At 58.4% G+C, this 10,934-nt stretch overlaps 1 protein-coding gene across 1 annotated transcript; it reads left to right on the top strand.

Annotated features, from left to right (window-relative positions):
* Positions 1 to 3,654: 3,654 nt before the first annotated feature.
* Positions 3,655 to 10,167, top strand: ZP1 (zona pellucida glycoprotein 1). The gene is made up of 12 exons (XM_077748822.1): positions 3,655 to 3,889; positions 5,176 to 5,297; positions 5,452 to 5,764; positions 5,931 to 6,074; positions 6,818 to 7,005; positions 7,084 to 7,181; positions 7,987 to 8,114; positions 8,198 to 8,387; positions 8,488 to 8,632; positions 9,511 to 9,592; positions 9,705 to 9,824; positions 10,007 to 10,167. Exons 1-12 carry the CDS (start codon positions 3,655 to 3,657, stop codon positions 10,159 to 10,161), a joined length of 1,920 nt encoding a protein of 639 aa, XP_077604948.1. The 3' UTR covers positions 10,162 to 10,167.
* The last annotated feature ends 767 nt before the right edge of the window (positions 10,168 to 10,934 follow it).

Raw genomic sequence — 10,934 nt, forward strand, 5'->3', positions numbered from 1 at the left:
TGTTTATCTGATTCCATCCCTACCGCAGTCATTCCCATTTCTACTTTACAGATGCGGGCAGGTCCCTTCGCACCGGAGCAGTGAGCACAGGACAGAACCCAGGTTCTCCACGCCCCTGGTGGGGGCTCTCTCGGCCACCTGAACCCCGCTTCCTGAACCTTCCATTCTGCTCTCGCAGAAAAGCGAATGCACGCAGAAGGAATGATGCAGCCAGGAACTGCCACTCCCGTGGGTGACTGCTTGCCGAGGACTGGGGTCATCACATACTCAGTCTCGAAGCAGCTCCAATGTTCAGAGAAAAACAGTAACTGGACCGCAGAGGCACCAGGCAGACCCCATCTCACCCAAGTGTTTGAATTTATGCCAGCAGCGATAGGACACACCAGTATGATGAGCCTCCTGATAGAATGCCCTGAGGACACAATGTCATGTCTGGGCTATTCCTGCCTGTTACGGGCTAAGTCGTGCCCCCCATTCGTATGTGCGAGCCCTAACCCCCCAGCACCCCGGAATGTGGGTGTATTTGGAGACAGGGCCTTTAGGGGTGATTCAGTTAAAATGAGCCCATAAGGGTGGGCTCTAATCCAGTCTGACTGGTGTCCGTATAAGAAGAGGAAATCTGGACCCACAGAGAGCCGAGAAAAGACGACGTGAGGACACAGTGAGGAGGTGGCCGTCTGCAGGCCAAACAGAGCGGCCGTGGGAAAAACCAGACCTGTGGACCTTGACCTTGGACTTCCAGCCTCCAGAACTGTGAGAAAATAAATGTCTATTGTCGAAACCACCTATGTGGCTATATTTTGTTACAGCAGCCTCAGCCAACTAATACACTGAATCTAATCGGGAGAAAACACCAGACAAACCCGAGTGAGGGCCATTCTGTAAAGAAATTGGGGCCTGTATGCCTCAAAACGTCAAGGGTATGAGGAACAAAGAACATGGACTATGCCAGATTGGAAGAGTCTAAATAAAGAGGCACGATCTTGGTCTTGTATTGGAGCCTAGTCTAGGGGGAAAGAACTTTGTCCTTTGCTATAAAAGTCATGATTTGGACAATTGGGGAACTGAATAAGGTTTGCACGTTAGACATCTGTGTTATATCAGTGTTGATGTCCTGGTTTTGATCATTTCCCTTGTGTTTTAGGAGTAAAGGAAGTGTTTAGGGGTAAAGGAAGAACCATCAGCAAGCGGCTCTCAAATGTTAAGGGAGAAAGTGTGGCTGTGGGTGTCTGTGTACATAACGGAGAGAGAAAGAGCTAAAACAAATGGAAAAGAGACAGTGTTAAAAAACAAAATGCAACTGAGTACATTTCTAACATCTTATTGGCTTCCTGCAACCATTCACGAATCAGGCAACATCCAGTCCAACAGATGCTCCGAAGAGCTGTCCAAAAAGACTTTCCTAGGCAGAAGGGGTGGGAACAGAGAAGTTACACCACCCAAAATGGGGGTTGGTTAATTGCAAGGTCACTTTCTTTTAGGGCATGGCAGGGGTCTGTAGGGCAGGTCGGGTTACTAACTAGGGCTTATCAGGCGATTCCACGTTGGCTGGCTTAAGATTCCATTTTTGGGAGACCCAAGACTTGAAATGTCAGTTTGATACCGTGGGGCTTAGCATAAATGACTCCATTCGGGACCTTTTGTCTTTTTTTTTTTCTTTTGTTTTTTGTTTCCTTTGGGTCTTTAAAAAAAAATTTTTTTTTTTAGTGTTTTATTTATTTCTGAGAGAGAGAGAGAGAGACAGCGCGAGCAGGGGAGGGTCAGAGAAAGAGGGAGGCACAGAATCCGAAGCAGGCTCCAGGCTCTGAGCGGTTAGCACAGAGCCCGACGCAGGGCTCAAACCCACAAACCATGAGATCATGACCTGTACCGAAGTCAGATGCTTAACTGACTGAGCCACCCAGGTGCCCACTTTCGTCTTGTTTTTAACAACAGTTAACATTTGAGGAATCCAGGTGAAGAGTATATGGAAATTCTTTGCAGGAAGTCTGAAATTCTTTCAAAATAAAAAGTTTAAAGCCTTCCCTTGTCCTTCAGGAAAAAACCCACCTCACCGGCCCTGCCTCCTCCAGGGGCCCCGACCTGCCTGAAGCCCACGTTTGCAGCCCTATGCCCTTATCTCCCCCAAATTCCCTCTGCCTCAACACGATACCCCCACCACCATCCCCTATGCCCCCCACACTTCTGACTTCCACCACCCCCACCCCTGCCCTGCCCATGGTACCCCGCCGACCCACCAAGCTTCCCCCACGTAAGCTCCCATCACAGAAAGTTCATCATCGCCAAGCGCTCAGTCGTTATCACACAGGACTTGTCCCACCCATTCCTCGTCGCTGTCCGTCTTTCTGTCCATGCTGCGAGATTGGATTCCCATCCCCGGTTCACAAGCAGGAAAATGAAGCAGAGAAAAGTGATGTGGCCCGTCCACAGCTAGGAAGAGGTAGGGGCGGGGTCAGAGCCAGTCTCTGAAGGACGGAGCCACTTGGCGCACTGAGCAGCGGGCCACGCTCAGCGGTGTTGGCTAGCGCTGATGGGGTCGGGCGGGGTGCTCCCCTGGCACCAGGACAGCGCTAACGAGGCTTTGGGACAGCCTGGCTTGGGGGACCCCTGCTGCCTGTGGGCCAGTCTCCTTGTCAATAGGCTTCATTTCTCTGAACTGTCCGGGCTTCAGCACAGAGGTCCCGGGTTCCCCGCATGGTTACCAACGCACATTCGGGCAGTACGTTTATTACAGTTATTTTTATTTTTTAATGTTTATTTATTTTTGAGAGAGACAGACAGAGTGCAAGTGGGGAGGGGCAGAGTGGGAGGGAGACACAGATCTGTAGCGGGCAGCACAGAGCCCCCATGCAGGGCTCGAACCCACCAACCGTGAGATCATGACCTGAGCTGAAGTCGGAAGCATAACCATCTGAGCCACCCAGGTGCCCCCATTTCTTAGTTAATGAACCACTGATGACCTGCTGTGATGAACCTAAGTCCGTTTCCTCAGCCTCTACCTGAGGTCCTCCTTCTGCTCCAGGATCCCAGCCAGGAGGCCTCGTTACATTTATTGTCTGTCGTTATATTTCATTAGTAACAGCCATGGTCCCATTAATGTCCTGACCCGCTGGAGAGCCCCGTGGGGGCCCTAGTCTGTTCGCCAGCCTGTCCCCCGACCATCCATCCACGTGCTCTCAGGGCAAGGGTAGCGCCTCGGCCTCTGGGGTCTGCACAGCCGTCCAGAGAGCTCAGTTAGCAAACTAACCCCGCCTGCTGCCTACCCCTACGGCCCGGAGCCCCCAGTGCACACAGGAGGCCCTGGAGAGCCAGACAGGGCACGGAAGGGACGATGAGGGGCTTGGAACCAGCCCCTCCGCCTACCGGCAGCCTCATCCATCCCAGAAGAGTCCCTCCTCCCCACCTCCCAGCTGGGATCACTCAGCTGAGCCAGCATCAACCCCCAGCTGGAAGGCGGGAAGTCAGGGTGAAGGCAGATTTCTGAGCAGCTACAGGGCCCGGGCCTGGGAGGCTGCCTTCCTCGGCTTCCAGGGTAGGAATTTCACCAGAGCCCCTGGTGGCCAGGAGGGGCTCCTCCAGGTGAGCCCCCTTTGCCCCTAGATGTTCCCAGTCGCCAACCCCCGCCCCCATATAAGGCCGGGGCTTCAGGGAGGTATGAGCCAGTGCGGGTTGCCAGTGGTGGCTGTGGTGTATCTGGTGACGAGAGCTCCGGCCATGGTGTGGGGTTGCTGTGTGGCGCTGCTGCTGGTGGCCGCCCTGGGGCTGGGGCAGCGGCTGCTCCCTGAGTCTGGGGTCCGGGGCCTGCGGCACAGCTCTGACTGTGGAGTCAAGGGCATGCAGCTGCTGGTGTTTCCTCGGCCGGGCCAGACCATCCGCTTCAAGGTCGTAGGTGAGCATGGCCGAAAGCTGGGCCCCACCTCCCTTGCGGTAGGAACAGGAAGAGAGGCCTCTCCGCCCCTACTCTGTCACCATAATGGGGAGAGGGAGGGAGCAAGGTGAGTTGCCAGCCTCAGTTTCCCCGGTCATCCAGGGCCTCTCTTCCCACGGTAAGTGTTTACCACCATCTTGCGGAGTTGCAGGTGTTGATCAGCAGGGCCCAGGCCCGGCGTCGGTAACCACGCTCAGCTGATGCCCAGGCTACTGGCCCACTCTGGCCACTCTGAGGGACAGGGCCCTGGTGGGTGTGGCCTGGTACAGAGAAAACGGCAGGGGGGGTGTCACAGGTTCCGGGGAAGACATGAATCTGCAGCTTCTAAACTTTGTGTTCGTGAGCAGCTGACCTGACCTCTCTGAACCCGTTTCCTTGACTGTGAGATGGGAAAGATGACCCCAGCCTTGCTATGTGCTCTGAACAGGCACACCGGGNGGAGGGGAGGCCCCCCTGCCCGCCCGCCTGCCCGCCCCCACTGCGTGCCCTGGCACTCTGGGCAGGCAAGGCGGGCAAACAGCCAGTAGGTGTCCCCCAGTGACTGCGGTGGCCAGTTAACCTGGCAGACGGGTTACAAGATCCCAGGTCCAAATCCTTCTGCCCCTCATTGGGCCCACCTGAGAAGGCTCACGCTCAGCGTCTCAGCCACAGAACGGGGATGCCTGGCTTTACAAGAACAGATCTGAGATACCCAGCCCAGGGGCACCTGGGAATTTCAAGTCCGTTAAGCAACTGACTTCAGCTCAGGTCATGATCTCCTAGTTCGTGGGTTCAAGACTCACGTTGGGCTCTGTGCTGACAGCTCAGAGCCTGGCACCTGCTTCAGATTCTGTGTCTCCCTCTCTGCTCCTCCCCCACTCACATTCATTCATTCATTCTCTCTCTCCCTCTCTCAAGAATAAATAAACATTTAAAAAAAACTGTTTTAAATAAAATACCCAGTCTGGTGCCTAAGACCGTACTAACCTTTTCTCCTCCACGTTTTCATTCCTGCTTGCTGTCGCCTACTGTTAACGGGGACCCACAGCTGGAAAGATCCTAAATCCGGCTGAAGCTACTCCCTTACAGATGGGTACACTGAGACCAGCAGGGAGGGGCACACCGTCCACGAGTCGCGAAGCTGAGGCTGCAGCTGGGGTCTCCTGCTCCCAAGTGGGGCTTTTTTCTGCACACGCCAGCAGCCTCTGGCTTCACCCTCCAGCACAGCTGGCCCTTCCAAGCCCACAGCCCTCTCTCCCCCGCCTCAGATGAATTTGGGAACCGGTTTGAGGTCAACAACTGCTCAGTCTGCTACCACTGGGTTGCCGCCAAGCCCCTGGGCCCCGCCGTCTTCTCCGCCGAGTACAGAGGCTGCCATGTGCTGGAGAAGGTAGGGATCGCTGCTGGTCTCGGGGCCCAGCCCGACCTCACACGGGCCGGAGAGGGGGCTTCAGATGGCTGTGCTGGTCCCACCTGCCTGTGGGCTGGTGGCCGGAACCAGCCCTCAAGTCCAGCTCCCTGCCTGACGCCCTTCTCCCCTGCAGGATGGGCGCTTCCACCTGAGGGTGCTCATAGAAGCCATCCTGCCCGATGGTCGAGTTGACATGGCCCAAGAAGTCACTCTGATCTGTCCTAAACCTGGCCTCACCTGGACTTTGGACTCCCAGCTGGCCTCCCAAATGGGCTTCTCCCTTTCTTCCCCTCATACCCAGCCCCTCCGCCCCACCCCAGAGGGCAACTGGGGCCATCCGACCCCTGCCTCACTGCCCCTAGGTCCTGGACCCACCCATCCCACCCTGACTCCACCCCAGTGGAGCACCTTGGAACCCTGGGGAGTTGACGAGCCCCTTTACCCAGGTATGTAGGACTTTTCCACATGTGTACAGTGTCTGGGCCTTCTGGAGCAGTGCGCGGCCTGATCGCCCTCCACTGGGCTCCGGAAGCCACCTGCCTCTGTTTCCCTGGAAGTCCCCTGTGCAGTGTGGCCCTTTCTTGTGTCCTCACCACTCTGTCCCATCCCCAGGCGCACCTCTGACCCGGGAGCAGTGCCATGTGCCCTCTGGGCACATCCCCTGTGTGGTGAGAAGAGGCTCCAAGGAAGCCTGTCACGAGGCCGGCTGCTGCTATGACAACAGCAGAGAGGTTCCCTGTTACTATGGCAACACAGGTAGACCTCTCAGCACCTGAAAGCTGAAGCTGCAGGAGGGCTTCCTCCCCTGCCCCTCCCCCAACACCGCACTTGCTTTACACCCAGTCCTCAGGAGAGCCTGAGTCCCCTAATGGGCCCCCGGAGGGACCTTTAGATGGGGTGACCACCCGTCCCAGCTTGCCTGATGACTGTTGTCCCACGGAACTAGTAATAGATCTCTCTCCCTCCTTTTTTTTTTTTTTAAACATTTATTTTTGAGAGACAGAGCATGAGCAGGGGAGGGGCAGAGGGAGCACAGAATGTGAAGCAGGCTTCAGGCTCTGAGCTGTCGGCAGAGCCCGATGAAAGGCTCGAACCCACGAACCGGGAGATGATGACCTGAGCTGAGGTCGGACGCTTCACCAACTGAGCCACCCAGGCGCCCCCATGATAGATCTGTCTTTCCATGTACCCCTGCCTTTTTAGATCTAGGACATCTCCATTTAAGTAATCGCCCCAACCCAACGTGGGGTTCAAACTCCTTCCAAGATGAGTCCCATGCTCCCCCCTAGAACATCCCAGTTTAGATGATCATAGCGCCCCTATTTCTGGAGCTTGTTTTGTTTCCATGCATGAGAAAATCTGGGTCCGTAAAGGGTTTGCTCAAGCTAACACGGGCACAGAGAGGAAGAGACCCTGTCACTCGCCCGTCCCCCATGTCTGGGCGGCATGGCCCTAACCCTGGGGTCCCGGTCGGCCTCTCTGACCTCCGTTTGTCCCAGCAACTGTCCAGTGCTTCAGAAATGGCCACTTCGTCCTGGTGGTGTCGCAAGAAACCGCCGTGGCACACGGGATCACGCTGGCCAACATCCACGTGGCCTCTGCCCCCACCAGCTGCTCCCCCACCCAGGACACGGGGTCCTTCGTGGTCTTCCAGTTCCCTCTGACCCACTGTGGGACCACCCTCCAGGTAGGGGCGGGCGGGGCCGCAGGCTGGTGCCCAGGACCGCCCCCTGGGAGGGCCTCACCCCGCCCTCCTCTCCCACAGGCCGTTGGCAACCAGCTCCTCTATGAGAACCAGCTGGTGGCAGACATCGACGTCCGCCTGGGGCCACGGGGCTCCATCACGCGGGACGGCGCCTTCCGGTGAGGGGAGCCTCCCTTGAAAGGCTGGGCTGTGGCTTGGGTGTGAGGGGAGCACAGGTGAGCTTAGGACTGGCTTCGGAGCCACCTGGGCTCCTGTCCATGCTGTTCCCTGCTGCGTGACCTCCGGACAGCCTCCCGTGCCAGGCCGGGCTCGGGGACCAGGGCTGACGCGGGCATCAGCGGAGTCTGCCCCCACGTGGCAGGCAGGAGCCACGGCAGTGCGTGAGCGGGCCGGGGTCCTCAGCAGCAGCCTTTATCCCCCCAAGAACTAAGCTCAGAAACCAAGCTGCAAGCATTTTCCTCGAGGCCCCTGGAAACAGTGGAAGCCGTGAGTGTGGCTGTTGCTACCTCCCCATTTCCGAGGTCACCAGCCACAGATGAGGCAAAGATACCTGGGGGGGAGGAGCCCTGGGGGGGGCGGTTTGCAGAGGGTTACCTTTTGTTAAAAGGGAGAGCATCTAGAAGCTGGAGGTCAAGGTGGATACAGAATGCCAGGGGGCCAGATGTGGGCCCCCACTAGGAGTGTGTGGGGTCATTTAGGCTAGCGAGAGACCCCAGTCCCGGGGGCCCACCACCTACCACTGCAAGGACCGTGACGACACTGGGGTGCTATCTGTGACCAGCTCCTGCTGTCCGGGGCAGGGGTGCAGAGTCCCCTGGCGCTTGCTCGGTGGTGTCCGGCCGCCCTGCTGGACTGGGCCCTGGCTGCTGCACCCACGTAGTTGGTGTCTAGTTTGTGGAAGTGAGCAGGCCGTGCTGATGCTGGGTCTTCTCCCTGCCCCATGCTCTTGCACTTGGACTTCAGGCTTCATGTGCGCTGCACCTTCAACGCCAGTGACTTCCTGCCGCTCCAGGCATCCATCTTCCCGCCCCCCTCGCCTGCCCCAGTGACCCGGTCAGGTCCCCTGCGGCTCCAGCTGCGGATCGCCAAGGGTATGGGGTCCCCAGGGTCTCCTCCTCCTGCCCCGCGTCCCCACACACAGCCCACCGAGGCTCACGAGCACCTCACCCCACAGATGAGGCTTTCCGCTCCTACTACGAGGAGGGGGACTACCCTGTCGTGAGGCTGCTCCGCGAGCCCGTGTCCGTGGAGGTCCGGCTCCTGCACCGGACAGACCCCGGTCTGGTCCTGCTGCTGCACCAGTGCTGGGCCACTCCCAGCGCCAGCCCCTTCCAGCAGCCTCAGTGGCCCATCCTGTCAGACGGGTGAGCGGCAGTGGGGGCTGGGACTGCCCGGGGGGCTCCATCCCCTCCCCCACCCCCCTCCCAGTTCCTCTGCAGCTTCCTTGGTGTCTTTCTTTCCCAGGTGTCCTTTCGATGGTGACAGCTACAGGACCCAACTGGTGGCCTCGGATGGGGCAAGACTGCCCTTCGCATCACACCACCAGCGCTTCACCATTGCCACCTTCGCCCTCCTGGACCTTGGCTCCCAGAAGGCCCTCAGAGGACAGGTAAGAAGTGCCTGCCCCCAGTCTGTTCAGTGGGATAAGCTGGTCCCAGAAGCGCTCTAGCACCCTGCAAGCCAGAGGTCCCCAGACGGGGCTTCGTGGAGGGTGGCAAGCCAGGTCCCGGCCACCAGCAGACCACTGGAGAGGGACGAAGGGAAACCCAGAGTGTGGAGGCCACCAACCCTAAATCTGAACCCAGTTCACGGTGCTCTAGAGTGACTTTGCTTCTGACTCTAGAAATCGTGCTTTTCAACATCATCCTGCTTGAAATGGTTATGATCTTACAGCTTCTCCGGAAGGTAAATGGGTCCACTTAGGGTATATTAAGGTTTTCTGCAGAATACATGAATGGCCCCATAGGCCACGGGCTGCCACCGAACTTGTTCTGCTGAAAGATGTTCTCACGTTACTACGTACAGCCCTCTCTGTATCTTGAAGCACCTGCATGTTATTACAGCAGATGCAGACAGACGTCGCCGGTTAGCACTGTTAGGGTGGCTTCCTTCTCTTTACCATGTGCCTCTCAGGAGCCCAAGAGCCTCTCCCCTGCTGGATGAAGGCGCATCTGTGGGTGGGGCCTCCGGGGGGCTCAGCCCAGCTCCACTTGTCTGGCTCCTCCTCCTTCTGGCAGCTGCCCCTGGGAAGGAGGGAGGCACAGATTCCAAACTAGGAAGCCACAGTTCTGGCTCTGACTCTCCACAGGAGGGGCTGTGGTCTTGGTCCACACAGCCAGACCTCCACCTACCTAGGCCGGCTGGCAGCAGTGTGGACTCGGCCTAGGTCCTGGATTCTAGGTCCCTGTCCGGTGCTTCCTGCCCGTGGCTCCCAGCCCGCGGCTCCCAGCCCGCCCCATGCCCTTGACCGTATTCTCTTCCCACCAGGTTTACCTCTTCTGCAGCGCCTCTGCCTGCTCCCCGTCGGGGCTGGAGATGTGTTCCACCACGTGCAGCCCTGGGCCTGCTAGTGAGTCCGGGGTGGGGGTGGGGTCTTCATTCTCCTGTCCGTAGGCCTCTGGGCCACTAGGGTGGAGACCAGCCCCAACGCCACTTCCACCCCCTCCCCCCCCCAAACACAGGACAGCGACGCTCCTACGCTCCGCACCACGCCGCTGCCGGGCCGCAGAACCTCGTGAGCTCTCCAGGGCCAGTGCGCTTCGAGGGCTCCTCCAGGCCGGAGCGTCCGCTGGCGCCCACTGGTACGTGCAGGCAGGAAAGGCTGTGACAGCGCTGGGGCCGGGGGCTGAGCGAAGACGGACACCGTCCCCCTGACCTGCAGAAGGGCGGCCTCCGCTCTGCGGGGCCTGATCCACGAAGGTCAGGCAGGTGGGGACCGTCGGAGGGGCCTTGCTCAAGCCTCCGAACCCCTTCTCTCGCACAGGCTCCCCCAGGAGCGCCAACCAGAGGCCTCCCCTCTGGGTGGTCCTGCTGCTGGTGGCTGTGGCCCTGGTCCTTGGCGTCGGAGTTTCTGTGGGCCTGAGCAGAGCCAAGCCCAGCAGCTCCAGGAAGTCCATGGAGGGTGACCGGGCTCAATAAACTGCCGTCTCCAGACCACTGAGCAGGTGTGTTAAAGCTGTTCGTGGCGACTAGAAAGATTCGGTCTTAGAAGCATGTTCCTTAGCATCAGTTCTGACCTGGGAGAACCATGGTCTCTCCTACAAATACTCAATAGGGGCCACACCCTGTGTGGGGTCCAGGGTCTCCCGAGGCTGAATTGGGAGACTTAGCCTTGCAGCAAGGGGAGACCGCATTCCAGAGAGAACCGGACAAGCGAGGGTTGACAAGGGTAAAATCACGGCAGGGGCCAGGGCTGCAGTAGGTAGGAACGGGGAGCCCTCCGGGGGTGAAACGGCCTGTGATGGGGGCTCCTCCCAGCACGCTGCTCAGCTCCCTGTGGGGAGGGGAGCCCAGAGCTCCTGGGGCCTTGAAGAAGCTCTTCAGTCTTGCTCTGAGCCTCTCAGCTTCCCACGAAAGGATGCTGGGCTGCCCTTCTCCTCACNTCCCTTCCCAGGCTGGCCACAGCAGCCAGTTGGCCCTGATGCCAGCTGCCACTGGGCATGGCCACCAGATGGGTCAGTATTGGCATTGGCTGGGTGTTCGCCTTCGTGTGCCCATGTAAGACCTAGGCCTTCAGCTCTGATGTGGCAGCAGAGAACTTTCCAGAAGGACATGTAGATCTAGGCCGGGAAGATTTAGCGGGTGGGAGAAGGTGGGGGTGTGGGTCAGGGGTAGGGTTCGGCCTCTGGGGAAGGGAGAGAATAGTCTGGTAGGTGGGTCCAAACTTGACTTTGGACTTTATTCTGAAGGCC

The sequence above is a fragment of the Crocuta crocuta genome, unplaced genomic scaffold (assembly GCF_008692635.1).
Source record: "Crocuta crocuta isolate KB4526 unplaced genomic scaffold, BGI_CrCroc_1.0 scaffold323, whole genome shotgun sequence".
Classification (NCBI taxonomy): Eukaryota; Metazoa; Chordata; class Mammalia; order Carnivora; family Hyaenidae; genus Crocuta; species Crocuta crocuta.

Bases quoted from the DNA above. Each gene is read 5' to 3' on its own strand.
- ZP1 (XM_077748822.1), top strand. From the start codon at position 3,655: ATGAGCCAGTGCGGGTTGCCAGTGGTGGCTGTGGTGTATCTGGTGACG. The intron at 5,298-5,451 runs GTAGGGATCGCT...TCTCCCCTGCAG, and splicing joins GCTGCCATGTGCTGGAGAAG to GATGGGCGCTTCCACCTGAG. The intron at 7,182-7,986 runs GTGAGGGGAGCC...CTTGGACTTCAG, and splicing joins ACGCGGGACGGCGCCTTCCG to GCTTCATGTGCGCTGCACCT.